Source organism: Pipistrellus hanaki (assembly GCF_964339955.1).
Source record: "Pipistrellus hanaki genome assembly, chromosome: 10".
NCBI classification, from domain to species: Eukaryota; Metazoa; Chordata; class Mammalia; order Chiroptera; family Vespertilionidae; genus Pipistrellus; species Pipistrellus hanaki.
In genome coordinates, this window is record NC_140512.1 from 22,444,427 (window position 1) to 22,465,562 (window position 21,136).

The following is a 21,136-nucleotide window of genomic DNA, read 5'->3' on the forward strand; positions in this document are numbered from 1 at the left end:
TTATACATATCTCTTTCATTTTCTGGTCCTCTGTGTCATCCTTTGTTAAATAAAATTGGTCTGACACCTAAAGTTTATTTTAGTTTCAACTTTTTTTTTTTTTCATTCTAGGTTCCCTTCACTGCCTCTCCATAATGATAATGGAATATTATTTTAAGATATGGAGTACATTTTTACATATGAGTTTAGATCTTAGTTAATAACTCAACACTTAAACAATTGTTTAAGTACTTCCCTATATTGAAAACCAGAGCAGATGAACACTTCTAATCATTTTTTAGGATTATGACCTATGTATAAGAGCATGTTTTGTTTTTAAATAAAAATTGTTGATCTGAAAACCTTATCTACAGATACAAGATGTTACAAAGTTAAGATTAAGTCTGCCACATGGATTATTCTATTGAGATAACTGAAAATACAACTTGACAAAAAAGTAAAGAGCAAAAGTAAAAACTTGCATGCTTCTATATGGCTTCCTACTAATATACACAGCTATTATACTAGTGGCAGCTGACTGGTGGCAGCTCTGGGTGAGATTTGAACTGCTTTTGTTAAATCCTCACCACACTGAGTGTTTCTCTGGTACTGGGAATACAAAGTGTTTCGAGCAATGATGGATGAATAATGGAGCAGAGTAAATCACTGAGATGAAAAATGGTTTCCACTTTGCAGAAATGATGTGTACCATGTGTATTATACAAGTGACATGAAAATAAAGGAAACTCCAATCAGATATTTCTAGACAAGCAATGTCAATAATAACCGTGCAAAATTTGTTTAAAATCACTGAAAAAAAATGCATTTTAAAAGGAAGATTTCATAAGGCTTTCATTCACTGCATACTCCCCTAACATAGCTGTCCCTTATTTCAGCACTTAAAAAGGAATGTAAATGCTTAGGAGTTTTAGAAAGGTTATCCAAAGTTGCCTTTTATCCTCAAGGTTTCATATTTTTCTTATATCACTTTCCTCATAGAAACTTTTTAAGAGAACATTGGAAATAGACAAATTACAAGAGCAAGGAGAAGAAAAGACCTAGTTCTATAAATTTCAGTGTGTTTTGGAAGATTATTTTAAACAAGTGGTTTTGATTGTATATTAATCTTTCCCCCCGCTCTGTTGACTCATTTTCACTCTGTGAATAGAAAAGTATTTATGTTAGTGACCAGTTTTTAATTTCTGCTGCTCGTCAGGTCTGAAGCAAAATGATCTGCTATAAAAGCAAACTATGTTCCCTTCCCTTCATGTACTGGAATTTATCCCAAAAGTTCTCCCCCAGGGGTGAGTGATGGTTCAAAAGAATCTGACACCCCTGAAAGATCTCCATTACATGTCACCGAACTGAACTAATTCATTCATGAGCACGGCTCCTGACTCCAGCATTTCACTCCTTCCTGTCTACATTTTTGCGCATTCATTCAACTTTTTCTAAATGACTCTTTTTGTCCACTTCTTTTTAAATATGCTACAAAGCTATTGGGTATACCACCCTTACACGATGTACTCTATACCAAGAGATATTTAGCAATTGAAATGATTCAGTTACAGTTCTTCATCACTTTAAAATGCCTAATAAAAAACCTTGTTACTCATAAGTGTTTGATACAAGGTTTATGAACATTTTTGTTTACAAACCTTGTATCAAACACTTATGAGTTGAATGAGCCATTAAATAGTATATTCAAATAATAACATGGATATATCTATAATAATTGTTTTCAAATATCAATAATACTTTAAAAATTATTTTAATTTGCTAGATTCTTTTTAATAGAGTTGGTAAATTATTTAGTTCATTATTTAGTTTTCTGAAAGCATCTTTTCACTCTCTGTTAGTCATATCATTTCATTTACTCATCAATATATTAATTTAGCTAAGGCCAAATTAACAAAAGTTTGGAATTAGTGACTAAGTTTTTTTTTTTAAATGAGATTCTACTATATATGTGAACCTATAAAAAACACAACTATATAAAATTGGGTTAAATTAATTTTGAAAAGGATTTAAAGGAAAGTAACCCAAAGAGTAAGAATAATTGGAGTTTATAAAAATTGTTTTTCAGCAAGGAAATTGTATATAGTTCTATGTTTTTGTTTTTTATTATCTTTGGTCACTTTAGTAAAAGAAAAAGAGATTGCTTGTTCTAAATAAAATAGAAATATCTTTCCTTATATTTTACCGCAAAGACTTTCATAGAGCTTGAGTAAAGAAACATTCTTATTCTTCAAAATACTTGCTACACCTCAAGATGTCCTGTCCTAAAAATCCTGAGATTTGCCTTCTTTAAAAAGTGGCAATGACCTTGCTGAACTGTAAGCATTAGAGTTTGGAAGTCTTTAAGTACCTTTCATTTGTGTTGAATTAAGTCACATGTTTCATTAATTATACAGGTCATGCATTTGCCTAGTAGTTAAAATATTCACTTTCAAAATGAAATAAATGAAGACCAGCTGGTTGAGAGGACATGGGGCAAATGCAGGATGTATTTTAGAATTTATTTATTTATTTTCCTTTTAAGTCTTTGAATTCCTCATGTGTGGTGGCCTGCCATCTCCACATTTTACACTGGTTTCATGTCTTGCAGCAATAGTTTCAGAAGGGGGAAGAGTTGATTCAAACTTGGGTAGAAAAATAAAAACCTAGTAGTGTGCTCAAGTCCAGTTTCTACCCAATATTGATGGGTGTTATTTTCAGGAAAAATTTAAGTTTTCAAACTCATGAATAAAATACGACTGAATGATTGATTTAAATAAAAAGAACATGGTTATTTTTGTGGAATGAGTGCAGAAGAAAAAAAAGTGTTTGCATTTTCCTAAACCAGGGAAACACACATCTGGGGACTCTGTCTCACCTTTTTGCATGTGTGCCCGTTGGGTAATACCGGGAACAGGATATGCCATCCCAGGCACAGTAAGGGTCTCGAGCCAGGCAGCAGTCAGCACAAGCACTGCCATACAGGTCACACTGATGGAATCTGACTTGGGCCACAGCAGAAGCAGATCCAATATACAGCTGTTGCTATAGATTCAAAGAAAAGAGGCCACTATCAGAAATTAATGGACAGAACTCTCACTGAGCTCTTACACCTAGATTTTCAATTTATACACAATTACCTCCTTGAATATTCACTTAAATGACTGAAAATAGATAATGGAACATTGGTACTTTAATTTCTCCAAGATATGAAATATTGTTATAGACATGGATGCATAAGTAGTAAAAATTGCTAGAGTGATTTTAAAGTTCGCAAGAAGTTGATTGTTATATTATTATTGTCTAAGTAGAAAGACCTTTTCATCTTCTAACATTATAATTCTTTTAAAAAGATCTATAGGAATGTTTTGTAAGAGATTAAATTAAAAAAATTGTCTATATTTTTTAAATTCTCACCTGAGGACATGCTTAGAGAGAAGAAGAGGGGAGAGGGAAATTATAGAGATAGAGATAGAGATAGAGATAGAGATAGAGATAGAGATAGAGATAGAGATAGAGATAGAGAAATATCCATATAAGAAACAAACATTGAACCATTGCCTTCTGTAGGTGCCCCAACCAGGAATCAAATCACAACCCAGGTATGTGCCCTGACCAGGAATGAAAGTGGCAACCTTTCAGTGCACAGGATGATGCTCAACCAACTGAGCCACTCTGTCTGGAGAACAATGGTATATTTTTGCATTTAAAATATTTTGATATTATTGACATGTGACATGACATTAGTTTCAGGTGTGCAATGTAATAATTTGATATATATATATATATATATATATATATATATATATATTTCTAATTGATCACCACACAAGACTAGTTAATATCCCTCACCATACATAGGTACAAATTATTTATTCTTGTGATAAAAACTTTTAAGATCTACTCTCTTAGAAAGTATTCAATACATTATTAACTATAATTACCATGTTGTACATTATATCCCCAGGACTTAGGTATCTTATAACTGGAGGTTTGTACCTTTTGATCACTTTCACCCATTTTGCTCACCCCCCACCCCATGCCTGATGGCAACCATCAGTCTGTTCTCTGTACTTATGAGCTCTTTTTTTTTTAATTTCACATCTAAGTGAGTTCATATGGTATCCATGTCTTTCTCTGACTTATTTCACTTAGCATAATGTCCTCAAGGACCATTTATGCTATTACAAATGGCAGGATTTTCTTCTTTTATGGCTGAAATATATTTCATTGTTTACAGTGTATACCACATTTTCTTTATCCAGTCATCCCACGATGGACACTTTAGCTGTTTCCATGTCTTGGCTATTGGAAATAATGCTGCAATGAACAGGGGGATGCAAATATCTTTTTGAAATAGTGTTTTCCTTTTCTTCAGGTAAATATTCAGAAGTGGAATTACTGAAACATATGGTAACTCTATTTTTAATTTTTTGAAGAACCTCCATGCTTTTTCCTATAGCGGCTTTCACCAATTTACATCCCTACCAGGAGTGTACATTGACATATAACATTTAGAAGAGTGATGTAGATACACATAGAATGACATGGAATAAACTGTAAGATATGTTGAAAAGTAAAAAAGGACAAGTAGCAGAACAATTAACCTTGCATGTCCCCGTTTGTCTAAGCATGAAATGTTATTTTACTAAAAATTTTGAAAAATATATGCAATCATTTATGAGGAATTTATACCAGAAACCAGTATCAGTGAAATGGAAGGGAGGGCTCAAATGGCATGACCCAGAGGTTGAGCATCAGTCTATGAACCAGGAGATCATGGTTCCATTCCAGTCAGGGTCTATAGCTGGGTTGCAGGCTCCATCCTTCCCGTGGGACATGCAAGAGGCAACCCATCAATGATTCTCTCTCATCATTGGTGTTTCTATCTCTCTCTTCCTCTCCCTTCCTCTCTGAAATCAATAAAAATATATATTTTAGAAAATGGAAGGGGGGTTTGTGTTTCACTGCACAAACCTCCTGTTACTATTATTTTTGGAAAAACATTGGTGAGAATTTATGGAATAATGTCAGGTAATTGTAGATGTAAATCTATTCAAGTCTACCTTTCTAAAAAGAAAAAAGAAAGCATATTACATGTAAATCACTATACATTTTTCTCTAAATAAAACTATAACTTATCCAGATATAAGCACATGTTTTGATATAAGCTCTTGATCCTTTGACTTTAACTCACACTCACAGAACACACACACACAACTTACTCTCTTTGAAGAAATCTCCATAGAAATAATAGGAACTGGATCCTGAAAAATAAAAAAAAGTTTCCTTTTCAGAAAGAAAATGTAGGAACATACCTTAATATGGTTATCCATCACCTAAAATCATATAATATGAGCGTAGTTCTATGCCAAGAAGTCTATAGCTTTCATTTTTATAAATTGATAGACAAATACAATTATTAAAATGCAGCTTTCTATTTAAAACTCCTTTATATAAACTAGTGGGACAAATATGTAGCTGAGAAAAGTAGTGGATAATTTAAACAACTTACCATGTGTTTTGAAATGTACTTTTTGTATTTGCATATTCATGCTTTGGAAACTCAAGTATCTTTAAATCAAACAATCAAGTCAGAGTGTTCTTTCTTATATAAGTAGTTGAATCATTAAAAGTAAAACAGTCATAATGTCTTTGAATAAGTGTTATTGCTAATAAACCAAAAACGTTAGCAAAAATTATGAAATAATGTCATGTAATTGTAGAAGTATACCTACTTTAATTGATTTATCCCAAGCCTAAACAAAACGCTCTTGGAGCTATTGTGGTTAATAATAATGAGTCCAGAATGCTCTGAACATGATGAGTAACCTCATTGTTTTAGACTTGTACCAGAGAAAGTACAATCTAGAACACAGCTTTGAGAGCCTATGTGTTATTCTAGGGACGGTGATTAGACTAGAGTGTCTTTAAGGAATACCACAAAACTGATCAATTCTGCAAGTGGAGCAGCAATTGGCAGGTGTGTTTCACTCTGTGGATGATTTCCCTTAGAAGAATTACTTTTATGAAAGAACATTGCATGTGTCAATTAAAAAAAAACAACACACATTTTAAACTATAGACTCCTAAATGCATGTATGCATGTATTCAGGCAAAAAACTATTTCTTAAGGTTTAATATGAACAAGATACTGTTGTGGATGCTGCTAATATGACCATATGGTCTCTATGTGAAATGAATTCTTACACAATAAACAGTAGCAAAGCTGAGCTGGTTGAAAGAGAAACATGTTTAGCCTTGGGTTTTGTTATAGGGAATCTAATCTCCAAGATAGCCCGGGTGAAATGAGTTTATTTTTCATCAATAAACATATTTTGGGTATATATTCATTACATACCTAGACAGCTAATCATTCTTCATTATTTATAGGTTGTGTGTCTGCAAAGTTACCTACTTGCTGAGACTCATGTGTAACCTCAGTATCAGTGTGTGTGGTGTTTTGCAGTCATCCGGGGACATGTGCAAGCAGCGAGGCAAAAAGTTCGCGTTGCCCAACGCGCACAGTCCCAGCTGCCTCCTCGGTTCAGCTCGCACATTGTAAACAAGTGTCCTTTTCATGGTCTATTTGGTGCCACGTTTTTGACATTTTTGTGCCTTTTGTTGGTGATTTTGATGTTTAAAATGGCCCCTAAGTACAGTGCCGAAGTGCTCCCTGGGGTTCCTACGCTCCAAAAGGCTGTGTTGTGCCTTCTAGCGAAAATATGTGTGTTAAATGGACATTCTTTAGGCAATAGTGCTATGGGCCATGGGCTTAATCCTAACTTATCAACAATATGTACCAAATAAGGTGGCTTTAAACAAAAAACGCACATTATGTATTGGTCAGTTGACAAGAAGTTGTGACTGGAGACTCATGGGAACTTAATCTATATTTCCCTAGGAACAATGATCAATATTTACTAATTCAGTGTTCACAGTCTCTTTAAAGAATATAACTGCCACAAATATTGAGACTTGACTGTGTGTGTGTGTGTGTATGTGTGTGTGTGTCTGTGTGTGCATATATACAATTGTATTATCATGTGTAATTTCTCTATTACCAATTTGCATTTTTTCCTTTTTTTAGTAAATTCTGTGTAAATGATATGCTATAATGATATGCTTATCACACCACAGTGTCCACAGTATAAAACCTACTTTTATGTTTTAGTTATTAGTTTTTATTGTACATTTGTACAAGATGAAACTACAATAATCATTCTGGAATTCATATGTGGTTTAAGTGTTATTTCTTTAAATCACAGTTCATGCATTAAAATTCTTCTCATGTTAGGTAATTACTGGCCTCTTTTTTTGAAGTCTTTGAAAATAAAATAGATGCACCAAGATTTTAAATCATTCCTTACTTCAAATCACTTCGATCCACAACATATTTGTTAGAAAAAAATTGACATAATGTCTTTTCTATTTACAACTCACTTGGAATTGTCTGCAATGGATAAATGTTGGCTGAATTATTTTTACTAAAAATACCTTGAATATCTGAAGTTCTTCTAGAATTACTTCTTCCATTGATTCTGTTTCTTGGTTGTAAATTGTGATTACTTTCAGCACAATTCCATTATCTGTATGGGGAAAAAGGGAGAGAGAGGTAAACTAGAAGTTTTGCCACATCTGGTCTTCACACAATTCAAAACCATGTATGATGAAAGAAAATTTATACCTGAATCTACATTTTTGGTAAGAAACTTTACTTTAAATCTTAGGGAACATGCTGAGACTGATTTGGCTCAGTGGATAAAGCATCAGCCTGCGGACTGAGGGGTCCCAGGTTCGATTCTGGTCAAGGGCATATGCCTTGGTTGCAGGCACATCCCCAGTGGGGAGGGGTGCAGGAGGCAGCTGATTGATGATTCTCTCTCATTGATGTTTCTAGCTCTCTATCTCTCTCCCTTCCTCTCTGTAAAAAATCAATAAAATATATATTTTTAAAAATAAAAAAATCTTAGGGAACAACACACTATGGAGATACACACATACACACACACTTTTATTAGAAAAGTGTCAAGTACACACTATTGAGAGTGTAGTATAATGAGCCCTCCTACACTAATCATTTAGCTTCCATGATTATCAATAATTTTGTTAATTTATATTCACATTTTAAATTGTAGCTTATTTTTATCATTTCTGATATTCTGCACTTGTTATTTACAATGAAAAATTCAATACTACACTCATTTGCCTGTAAAAATAATTTTGTGTATTGCTGGAAATAAATCAGAAAAAAAAACCCACTTTGGAATTACTGATCTAAGAATTTCTATGGTACTTAACACCCTGTTCAAAACTTATCAACTCATATTTAGGTTAATAATATTTGATTAAAATGAAACAAATAATAATTACCTGTATTGTATACTAAAAGGAATACAAGTAGTCATAAGTTGTAAAGCCAAGCATACTCCATTAATATCCCACAATTATTACATCAAGCAAAAAACAAAGATGAAACTCAAATTATTAATTTGCCACTGGTGATTTTGCAATAAGGACTCTCTCTATAGATGGATAAGTAGATAGAGAATAGTAAAGCATGTGCCTGGTAAATTTTTGGAGAAAATAACTATCATTTGTGGGCTTTTCCTCACACTTTCATTAAATATGTTCTATTATGTTGAAAAGCTGTGGTACAATGTGATTATATCTTTGAGTTAAACGTGGTTTGCATGATAACATAAGTACATTCCTGATATTTCTGAAATTCTTTCAAATAGCTTTGGTTAATCTAACAAGAAAATATTTATAAAAATGTTCTTGGACTACTTTCCAGGACATTTAAAAATAACATACTTTTTTCCATGATTAATTTTATCAAATATAATCTTGCTTATAGAACTCTTTCTCTCTCCCTCTTGCTCTTTCTCTCCTTCTTCCTTCCTTCCTTCCTTCCTTCCTTCTTTCTCTCTTTCTCTCTTTCTCTCTTTCTTTTTTTTACTCTGTTGGATGTCATTATGACTGAATTCATGGCCAGGTAACTTTGACTTTGTTAAAGAAACCTGATGCTTTGTTAATCTTGACCCCACTATGTAGAGCATAGGTATTAACATTAATCTCCTAAAATAAATAGATAAAACACAGCCATCACCAGAGATCCACTTGTGGAAATTAGATGAATGTTTCTTTACTTAAATGTTTGCCTTTTTCAAAGAATATGACTGCAAAAGCTCAAGTACCAATATTCATAACAGATCCCGGTTCCTGATCTGGTCATATGCAATGTCTCTTTAACATGAAATGTCTATGATTAAAGTCATGTATGTAGAATGCTTACTCTTCTAAATAGCAACTGCAGTAGCAGTTACAATGATGAGTGTGAAAAAAGAATCGATCATTTAAGAAGCTTTTTAAATGACTATAGAATTTTAAAGTACTTGACAGAATTTGCTACATCTTACTCTGGGTGCTAAAAGGTTCCAAGTTCTCTTTCACAAGACTAGATCTAATGTATGGCATTAATTGCAATTTTAGATTTACTTGAAATTTTACATGTAGCATTTTTGTTAGAGCTTATTTTATTAATGCAGAATATTATAGCTTTGATTTAAAAGTTTACCTCCATTATGAGTAACACTTGGCCTGTTTGGTACAGATGGTTGATTCTGATAGGGCCTGATACACATTGCTGTGAGAATAGGTTTAGGAGAAAGGATTGTCCCAAGTGTTTAAAAAATCTTGAGACATTACCGAGCAGCCAGAGTTGGCAACATACCTGAGAAATGACAAGAGAACCACCCATATACAGCCCTTACTTCCTCTATGACAAGTTCTATTTGGAACCAGCACTATTTACTAACACGGGTTATTTGTTCCTTCGCGTGTTCATTTGTTTAAATGTATTAAGTATTGACTATGTATCACAAATTACGTGCTGTAACTGCCCAAGATCCTCTCTTCCATTGCAGCAAATAAGCAGTGTGTAATAGGCTAATGAATCAAAAGGAGTTGTTTTTTTTTTTTAATAGGTAGTTAAAAAAATTAATAATGTTTCCATGGGTTATGAATGCATATAAGTTCTTTGGTTAATCTCTTCTCACCCCCCTTTCCTTCTGAGATTCAGTGTGGGGGTGGGGGGCAGGGACATCTGTGATACTTTCCACAATACTTAAAAACATTGATAATGTTATTGATTATCTCTGAGTCTTTCTAATCTCTTTACCTGTCCCAATAAACAAGACATCGTATTGGCCATCCTCCGCTTCTACTTGATCCACTGCTATTTGTCTCAGGTTATATTTTCCGTCTGTTTTCACCAGGATTGGCTTTTTATGGGCAGGTTTTATGGGCTGGTACATAAGTGGATGGCTTCTTGCAAATCGGATAGCATCATCGGGATAGTCTTTCGTGGTTCCGTACCTTCCTCCATTCACTTTGCTGGCACACTAAAATACAAGTGGGTGAGGTTATTTTTTCGGCCTTAAAGAGCAAATTTAAAATAAATTTATGAAAGGAATTAGAAAAACTGTATATGCTTGATTAACTGAACATTTAGAAGCATTTAGTAAGGATATATTTTTTTATCACAGAAATGAAATCTACATTAAAAATTGCAAGGAGGTTCTGAATTAACTTAAACATACAAACTAGAAATACACAGAGAGTAGTGTATCCCGGAAAAGTAAAGTATATTTAATCCTGGTGTAGTTTGAAGGTGGTAAAAATGTATAACATCGTAAATATTGTAATTATTTTCTGAAATTAATTTTTTCACAGTGCAAATTAAAATTTGAAGGTAATGTGTTGTTCAGAGCAAAGTAAAAAGCCTCTTTGCTGTGCTAAACCTTCTTCTCCCCAAATTAAGAATCACAACAGCACAAAATAGGTTTCTCATTCTGGAGACTACGATGATATGATTGGTGATGGCTCCAATTGGCTCACTGACTACAGAATTTAGTGGTGTAACCCAGAAACCTATTCAAATTCCATCATAATTGGTTAAGAAAAACCCCTCTCTGTTCTCCTGTAATCTGTATGAATTTGTATTATTTTGAATGGATTAGACAGAATAAATTGAGGAAGCCAGAAATATTTGCTAACACATGTCTCAGTTCCTTAATCACTGCCTCTAAAAATAAATGAACAGCACCTTTGGTTACTTCTTGGAATACCTTTAGCTGTTGAATCATGCTTGTCATTAAGTGCTCCTTCATTTTGCATATTTTCCTCTAAAATCAGCAGCAATTGCAATGATTATCTTGATAAAAATTTTCCATTTTAGAGTATAAATACAGTAGTTTAGTAATCAGATTCTGCAAAGAGGGCATTTCTAACGGTTTGTTTTAAAAAATTGAGGCCACATTTCTTAATTTTGCCTGAAATTTTCACTTGAGTGTACTTTCATGATAAATAATTGGAAACATTTTGGACCAGCCTGGAAGCGATTCAGTAACCAGTCACTTCCTCCAAATCCCCTTTAATACCATGTGGTTGCAAGAAGCGTTTCCAGCAAAGCCACAGGAGTGGGTTTTCTCCATTTAAATTGTAATTTCAATCAGTAGAGTGAAATAAAATATAGTTTATATCTTACTGGAAGCCATAATTTTAAGCTAGTGAGAGGGAGTGATTGAAATGGCAAAGCCTTACACTTGTTAATGGAGGTAAGGTTTGTTTCCACTTTGGACTTTGGCCCTGCAGAGAGATTTCTACTCGACTTGCAAGTACTTGTGGGATCAGCACAGTGACGGCTTTTCACCAGCTGCTCCTAAAGGAGCAGACTTTGACTCGCTGACAAATTAAGTGCTCTGCATGGCTCACATAGCACATAAAACGATCATACATTTGCCCATCCTAGTTGCACACGGGATGCTTGATACAAAATTATCCTCCTCATCATCACCATCACCATGGCCATCATCACCTTTAGATTTGTGTACAATTAAAAGCACACAAGTTTGAATGGCTGGTGAGGGGGGATCTTGGTAGCGCCGGTTCAGAGGCAGGCATTGGAACTTCCTGTCCCCTACACCACTTTGCATGGACACTTTTTGCCTAGGAGCCAGCAAGAATGGTTAATGAGAAGCTGCTGGTCCTGCAGAGGCAGAGAAAAAGCTACATTTGGATAAGCTAACATGAGAATCCAGGAGAACGTTTGGCCTGGGGAATTTAGAACCCAAATGCTAGAATACAAAAATGTCTCCTGCTTGGAAATGACATGTGGCACTAATTCTTCTGAAGAGGCTGGGAGGAATACGATGCTCCTTTGATGGAATGTTTTCGCCAATACCCTTGAAAACAAAATGTTAGTTGGGGTTCCTTAGCCAAAATGTCAGTGATAATACAGGGTTCATCATCCTGCTAATAAGGTGTGCCCATCATAGATTCTTTCCTTTAAATAACGAGGACACAACTAGAAACAAGAAGTGATTTTTCTTTGCCATTAAAGTGGTGAGATGTATTTTTAGGTGTAGGATTTAACTGTGCAATGCAAAGGTTTGTAAAGCATCTGAAACAGTGAACAAAATATTATTAAAAGCCTTTGAAAAATAAGAATACTTCATTAAATGCTAAAACTTACAGAACCAGGCCTTGGATAAGGAACTTTCCCTTCATAGAGTGACCAGTGGTATTCAGGTCCTTCCTTATGTGCATATGGTCCGTTAAAAGCTGCCCGGATGCTAGACATATGATAGACACATATAGCATGTCCTCGAAATATATTACTGAGAAAAAAAAAAAAAGTGATTACTCTTGTGGAACTGACTAGGAGTTCACCTACTCAAACCCTTTAAACTACAGATAAGAATGAAGTCTTTTGGGTAAAAAAAGTCAATCACTTAAGCATAGAATATTCTAGAAATATTTACTATTGCAATATTTCAAGTATTAAATCTCCAAAACTTAATATTTCTATGCTTATTTTTATAATAAATTGAAAATGATATTGCTAGAATCATAAAAGTACATAGTTGTATCACTTGAATAATTTATTATTAAATTTTATATTTTGTTTTATCATTTTTATTAAGAAAGATAATTTTTATTTTAATGTTTAAAAGATTAATATTTTAAAGTTAATATTTTACAAGATTCATGCGCAAGTTGAATTATTCATTTTAAGGTTTTATGTCCTTGTATGTGATCCCATATTCCAAAACAATGCCAGAGTAGAAAGATGTAGAAAGTTATTTAAATTATATAGAGCCCAGATCTCTTTACCTTCAAAACTAGAAGCAATTGAAATTATTTTTTAGATACAAATTTCTACTTGCAAAGCATAATGATAGCATTTGACTAACTATGACAAGTTTTACTGGGGGCACACATAATAAAATTCAACAAAAGTACATTTTTAAATGATGAGCTTTAAAAATCTGGCCCTTTTCTTCGTTTGCATGACCTGCATAAATTCTCACATTTCCACATTATGAGAGTCAAAATAATGTTTGTGAAAGTGCTTTGCAAGATGCAAAGTACTTTATAAGTAGGAAAGTTCCTACAGCCTGAGGCACCTGTAGAACAGCAGTTGTGTTACTGTCTTAGGACATCAATTCACACGTTTTATAACACACCTTGAAGCAATTGGAACTGCCTATGATAGTGAGAAAAACAGAGATAGTCTCTCAACTCATGTGGCGATAAACCTTTGATCACCATGCTACGAATATCAACCCTTACCTTAGGTAACAGCTGGGAAATCATTTTCTTTGATTTATGTATGTATTGAACAGTCAACATTAAAATTATGGAAGAAAATAATGTATTATCTTTGAAATCTAGACAGACCCATGATGCTATCACTTAGGAAAGTAGCTTACAAACTGATCATATTACCTCATAGAAAACTATAGTGATTATTCTATAGCTTGTATTTATCATATAAAGCCATGAGATTATCATGCAATACATAAATTCTGCACTAGCCTAAGGGAGAGGATGAAGTTTTAAAAAGTTAGGAATTTTCTATGGACTCTGATAGCTACCAATCTATAGTAACCACTTTTCCTTGCATCAAGTAACAATTGATAGCAAAATTGTTTCCATGTTTCTCTGTTGAAGAAAAGGTCTCCTTACAATAGCAGGAAACTTGTCCAAAGAGCTTTAGTATTTTTTCAAAGTGAGCATATAAAATCACCTGCTAAAAGCTGAACAAAAGCTTTGTGGAGAGACACTAAGCAAATAAGTTAAAAATGATTAGATCTCATTTTAAGGCAAATGCAATGCCCCCCCCCCCAAAAAAAAAAAAAAAAAAAAAAAAGAGAAACTCTATGTTATATCATCTGATACCTTTCTGGAAAATTGATGTGTATTCTGTATTTCTCATTCTAGTCATCTTACCTCCATTCTGCCTTATTTGGAAAGACACCTGGGAAATTATATATGAACTTTCAACCAAACTGATTCTAATAATATTTTTTCATGCATATATCAGCATGCATGAACAACCATTTGATTCATTTTCCCAGAACCCTTCAAAACATACAAAAAGTAAAAACAAAAAAGAAAAATAATAGATTGTAAGCCCTAAACATGAGCAGCTTATTTAAATTTAAAATACAGAAGGCAAATTTCAAACATGTATTCTCTGTGACTCAACATAGAAGTAAGGGTTAAGGGTGAATAAAGTGCTTTTGATTAAGAAAGAAGGACTATTTCTTTAAAGAAATGTTTTTATTGATTTTAAAGAGATTTGGAGAGAGAGAGAGAGAAAAACAACAACTTTTAAGTGAGAGAGAAACATTAATTTGCTATCTCTTGCATGCCCCCTAATTGAGGATCAAACCAACAACTCGCACATGTGTCCTGACTAGGAATCAAACCAGTTACCTTTTGGTGCATGGGACAAAGCTTAACCAACTGAGCCATACCAGCCAGGTCACAAAGACGCTTTCTTGAAGAGGAAAACTGACAAGGGTTGAAAGAGAAAGTTGTTTGAATCAAGAGAAGTGGATACATAAAACCCTATTATGGGAATTAATAAATTAGACACTGGAATTCTGTCCAAGTCGTATCAGAGAGCTTGGAGGAAAGAGTTCCAAAGCTGAGTGAGTGACAGTTGATAGCTTTGAAGGCCTGACATGGAAAAATTTTTATGATAATTAAAAGAACTACCCTATTTGTTTCCTTGCAGTTGGAGTCAAATTCACAAAGAAGTCAGACAGAAAAAGACAAAAGCCATATGAGGTCACTCATCTACACTAATAAAAGGGTAATATGCTAATTAGACTGGGAGACCTTTCGGATGTCCTTCTGGACAAAGCCATGGTGGCAGGGCCAAGGCAGAGGTGATTAGGGGCAATCAGGCCAGGAGGGGAGGGCAGGCGGGGGCAAGTAAGCTGGCAGGGGGAGCCTGTTGGGGGTGAGGAGGCTGGCGTGGGGCGGGGGGGGGGGGGGGGGAGGCAGATGGGGGCAAGAAGGCTGGCAGGAGGGCAGTTGGGTGGAGAGCAGACCAGCATGGGGGGCAGTTGGGGGAGAGCAGGCCAGAAAGGTGGGGGGCAGTTGGGGGTAAGAAGGCGGGCTAGGGAGCAGTTGGGGGTAAGCAGGCTGACAGGCAGGTGAGTGGTTAATAGCCAGTGCCCCCAGATTGGGAGTGGATGTCCAATTGCCGGTTTAGGCCCTATCCCACCACAGTTGGACATCCCCCAAGGGGTCCCAGATTGGAGAGGTTACAGGCTTGGCTAAGGAACACCCTTCCCCGTGCATAAATTTTGTGTACTGAGCCACTAGTGTGGGATATAAAACAAAAAGAAACAAATGAACAAACACAATGAAAACAAACTCATAGATACAGATCATCGATTGGTGGATACCAGAGGGGAAAGGGTAGAGGAGGGCAAACTGGGTAAAGGGGGTCAAATATATGGTGCTGGATAAAAATTAGACTTTTGGTATTGAGCACATTGTAATGCAGTACATATATTGATTTATAATGAGGCATATTGGAAACTTACATTATTAAACAATGATACCTCAATCAAAATGTATCCTAGACTCCATAGCATGGAATTTGTATCTTATCAACTATGTGAGGAAAACACTTTGCTGTGGGTCAGAGAGGGAAACAATTAGGATACTGTGCATACTTCAAACAAAAACAAGTAAGGATCTGCCCTGGCTGGTTTGGCTCAGTGGATAAAGCGTCGATTTGTGAACTAAAGGGCCCTGGGTTTGGTTGCAGGCTTCTCCCAGGCCTGGGCTCTGGTCAGGGATTGTGCAGGAGACAACCAATAGATGAGTTTCTCTCACATTGATATTTCTCTCTGTCTTTCCCTCTCTCTCCCAATTCTCTCTAAAAAACAATGGAAAAATATCCTCGGGTGAGGATTAAAAACAAAAACAAATAAGGATCGGGATTGAGAGTGGCTTTAAAAATGAAAGAACAATTGTAAACATAGGATGACAAAGAGAAATGAGAAGAACAACAAGTCTTTCGTATTTCCAAGTAAGATACAGAGCAAAGAGGAAAATTTTGTTTTATAATGCTTTTTATTGACCATACAGATGTCTCACCTGGTAGTGTTGAAGAGTCCAAATATCAGTGGGTTCTTATGATCTCTGGTATGCAGCAGAAAAACATCCTCTGAAAAATTGAAGATCATTACATTACTTAGTATTTTTAGTCCCCTATGCATGTGAAGAAAATCATTATAGATTGTATGATATAAATTTCCATGGACAACCACACAACAATGACCAAAGCACAACAGAGGGAAGCACTTGGCTTTCCTTGAGCTGAGCTTCAAGGAAAGACTAAGGGGCACTACCTCTAAGCTAATGAGAGAGTCCCTCTTTGGTCCTGTGACTCTGTAGAGCTGGCCAAAATGAAAATAACAGAAACGTGCCCCTAGATGGTTTTCTCACTCGGCCTTTAGACCAAAGGGTCACGGGTTTGATTCCCAGACAAGGGCATGAACCTCAGTTGCAGGCTCAATCCCTGGCCTGGGTCAGGGTCAGGGCACGTGTAGAAGGCAACCAACTGAAGTATTTCTCTCATCTCTCTCACATTGGTGTTTCTCTTTCCCTCCCTCCTCCCTCCCTTCTACTCTCTCTAAAAATCTATGGAAACATAGCCTCAGGTGAAGATTAAAAATAATAATAATAATAATAATAACAGAAAGTTGCTCTCAGATAGAAGTCAAACACTTCAGGCTTTTCATCTGTGCTAGTGACAGTGAGGGTTATAGAGAGGCATATATGTCAATGAGTTAAATTTATTTCTCCCAATATTTACCTAGTTCATCAAAATATGTATCAATTCCATTCAGTCCTGGTACTGAGCAAACCAGTCTCGCTTTTAGGAAAGTGCTCCACTTATTCACCAGTATCCTCTGGCCTCCCACATCATTCTGTGAAAAAAGCAAAAGAGCAGGTAAGTAGGTACCTAAAGAGCTTTTAGCAACACCAGATTTTGCATTATTAAACAAACATGTAGATTTTTCCTTTCTGTGGAAAATTTAGCATAAACTTCAACTAACAGATGCAATTCCCCATAAAACTTTTTTTTTTTAGGTTTGCACATTCTACTGGTCAGTGTAGTTTCACTCTGATCCTTTAAATATACTTTATAAGTATTAAAAGATGTTAATAGAGTGATCTCTCCTAAATAAGGTAGTGACTTTTATATATAGTAATCTTTATTATTTTATTGAGAAATAAACAACTTATATAGAAACATACATTCCTTTCTCTCCTTTAAGAATGAGAACTTCAAATATACACACATAAACACAAACACATAATATATAAGATACTGTATATTTGTACACAATATACATCATATGTATACAGTGAGATATATACAAACCTCTTCTTAAAAATATACTCATTAAATATCTTCTTAAATATCAGAGTACCTTCACGTGTGCAATATTATTAGCATCGTCTCAATAATATTGCTACTTCAATTGGTTTTAATGTTCTCAATCTTTTTGAATACCCAACAAACTACAGATATTTTTTCTACAGAATCAACCAACTGCATGGTTGAAACATACTTATGTAAATTGCTTAGAATGTAAACTAAGAAAATTAAAAATACTTTGCTTAAATTTTTTTTTTTTAAATGGAGCTCAAACTTCCATGAGGGAAGTAGTACAGCTTAATTACAGACTATTTCTTTAGTATGGCTTTGAAAATGGGGAAATTATACAAAATGCAAAGCTCTCCTTCCTAAGAGAACACTTTCACTATGAAAATTAAAGATTAGATTTTGTATATAAATTTTGGGCAGACCACAGAATAGTGCAAAACACTATAGAGACCTGCCATCACATTAACAAAGCCCTGACCACAAACCGAGAAGGGCAAGCTTAATGAGAGAGATGCATCTCGCACCATGCACAGTCGCCCCACTCGGGTGTAGATGGCGTGGGCGTTGTTTTCCGCCTCCAGGGCCTTCTCCGTAAAAAAGAAATACACTTTGTTGTCATCTCGATCTTCATTGTCAGGAATCATATATGAACCTACAAATTTGGGTTCTACAGAAGGAAAAAAATAAAAGAAAATTGAAATCATTATTACAGCTACGTAAGTTAATCAATTACATATCACACGAAAGCTTTACCTTTCATTATTTATGAAGAAATAAAACATTTCCTTGAAATTTATATTAAACACTAAAAATCATGTAGATATCTCCATTTTATTTACAACAAACAATATTGTGTTTTTGTTTTTTTTTAATTAGAGGACAACTTAATTGGAAAATAAAAGAGTCAAGGTGAAAAAAAAAAATTTTGAACACCATACATGATAGACTTGAAATGCATTCAAAGGACAGAGTGGCAGCACCATGACGGTAGCCTCCATACATAATTTCTTCCCCAGACATATAAAAAGTGAATGTAAGTATATGTAAAATATTTTAGTGAATAAGTATTTTTTTTTAATTCATAAACTATATAGTAGTCTAGTTCATGGAAAAACCATGTTAATGCTAAGATAGAAATTTTGAGTTTTTGTGTTTGTGGTCTAAACGATGTTAGTGAATTGCCCAGCTGGCGTGATTCAGTGATTGAGCATAAATTTATGAACTAGGAGTTCACCATTCAATTCCCAGTCAGGGCACATGCCCAGGTTGTGGGTTTGATCCCCAGTGCAGGAGGTAGCTGATCAATGATTTCCTCTCATCGTTGATGTTTCTATCTCTTTCTCCCTCTCCCGTCCTCTCTGAAATAAATAAATAAAAATATAAAAATAAAAGATGTGAGTGAACTTTGATTGACATGCTAGGTAGGTCAAATATTTTAATAATAACATGGTGCCAATAATGCTATGCACTTTAAACCTTAATAAAAAGGCTGGAATCAATGAAAACGCTCACCGTAAAATGACATTTTAATCCCTTGGTGTACCAGTGTGACAAAATATTCCTTACAAATAATTCTGGGAGAATGAATGGCTAGTGCTTTTCCTAATGTTTTGTTTCTCTCTAAAGTGCAATGTAATCTAATTACAAAAAGCAAAGCAATCAAGTAATCCAAAATAATACCAATTGATAAAACAACAATTGATAAAATACTTTTCATATATTTGCTTTGTTTTTCTCCATTTCAACCCTGATTTCTAAACACTGTTATAAATGTAATTCAGATTTATAATATCGGCAAATAAATTTATGTGAAACAATTTACACATATCATATATAATATTTTAATTCACAAATACCACTAATTTAAAAAATCCTAAAATTCTATAAGTTACATTGGGAGTTATTTTCATCACAATGGCAAATTCCCCATGAGTTCTGGACTTATGCTCAACTAGGTGTCTGGTGCACAAAATTCATGCATTGGGGGAGGAAGGGTGTCCGTCAACCCGTCCTGCACCCTCTCCAATCTGGAATCCCTCAGGGGATGTCCTACTGATGGCTTAGGCCCATTCCCCATGGTTCTCTGCTCTCTGAGGACCTGCCTGCTTGATATCATCACAGGCCCTAGTGTCTACTCTCTATGGGGGCCTGCTTGCTCTTTGCCGCCAGTGCCAGGGGCAATCAGAGCCCTGCTGTCTGCTCTCTGGCTCGCCACCACAGGGGCAAGCAGGCCCAGGTATCTGCTCTCTGTGGGGGCCCTGCAGGGGACTACTTGCCTCCCGCTGCCACTGCCAGGGGCAAGCAGGGTCCTGCTATCTCCTCACTGCAGTCTGCTGTCTGCTCACTCACTGTGGGGAAGATTCCCGCCCTGCCCCCAGCTGCTCGGTGCCTGTGCACATAGGCCTGGAGTGTCCTGGGGCGTTCCAGAAGCCTGGCCTCTCTGGGCCTATGCGAGGGCCTACAGGCTCAGAGTGGCCTGGCTCCCGAGAACACTCATTCCCGCGACCCAGACCACTTGTTGCCTGTGTATGCAAATTAACCCAACAAATTAACCCAACATATATGTTAACCCAACATATTTGTTGGGTTAATTGGCATACTTGCTCCTGACTGGCTGGTGGGCCTCGTGAAGTGACAGTCAATTTGCATCTTTCTCTTTTATTAGTGTACATTCTGATTGACATACTCTTTTCTCCTCAAACCTACCTTTCAACAGGCGCTCATCATCATGCTCCGTGCGGATATGGGCTAGTCGCCCCATGCTCCGGAAGATGGCAGCGTCTCTGCCCCAGTAGTCACTGTAGAGGCCAGCAAACAGCTCACTGCCTACCAGAAAGACCGGTGAAAAAAGGAGTCAGTGCCTGTTTCTGGACCTCAGGGCTGTGTGTAAGCCACAATTACATGAAACTCATTAGGTTTACTATGGACACGGCCTTATGAAATTGCTATTGTTAAGGGCATGCATGCCGTAGTCAGTCAGTCAGTTTCCATCTTGACTCTGCCACTCACCAGCTGTGTGAGCTTGGGTAAGTTGTTTACCTCTCAGTTTCCTCATTTATAAAATGGAAATCACACTGAAAAGGGTTAAAAGTGAAGAACTTAAAAGAGTAACGGGCACATGCTAAGGCCTGCATGAGCATTTCATAAATATCCTGGTTTGATCTTATTTTACTCAACTTCTTTTAACTTTGTATCACCATATTATTATACTATTATTATTATTGTTTATTATTATTATTATTAATATTGGTAGTATATGTGAGTCAGCTAACTCAAATCCATTTTTAACAAGAAATTGTTTCCATCAACATAATTTTAATGTGAAAACTGCAAAGTCTGACAAAGTTGTTGAGGGTTCGATTCCCAGTCATGAGCTCCAGTACCTGGATC

General features: G+C 35.6%; 1 protein-coding gene across 1 annotated transcript in view; it reads right to left on the bottom strand.

The window, feature by feature from the left end:
• SEMA3E (semaphorin 3E) overlaps window positions 1-21,136 on the bottom strand; it is a 210,300-nt gene that overhangs the window by 20,115 nt on the left and 169,049 nt on the right. Inside the window, exons 6-14 of the mRNA XM_084897240.1 lie at window positions 20,453-20,572; window positions 18,271-18,413; window positions 17,168-17,282; window positions 16,447-16,516; window positions 12,515-12,659; window positions 10,160-10,382; window positions 7,474-7,565; window positions 5,202-5,243; window positions 2,855-3,021 (exon numbers count right to left, since the gene is read on the bottom strand). Of these exons, the coding sequence (XP_084753366.1) occupies window positions 2,855-3,021; window positions 5,202-5,243; window positions 7,474-7,565; window positions 10,160-10,382; window positions 12,515-12,659; window positions 16,447-16,516; window positions 17,168-17,282; window positions 18,271-18,413; window positions 20,453-20,572 (1,117 nt within the window). The remainder of the gene's footprint in view (window positions 1-2,854; window positions 3,022-5,201; window positions 5,244-7,473; window positions 7,566-10,159; window positions 10,383-12,514; window positions 12,660-16,446; window positions 16,517-17,167; window positions 17,283-18,270; window positions 18,414-20,452; window positions 20,573-21,136) is intronic.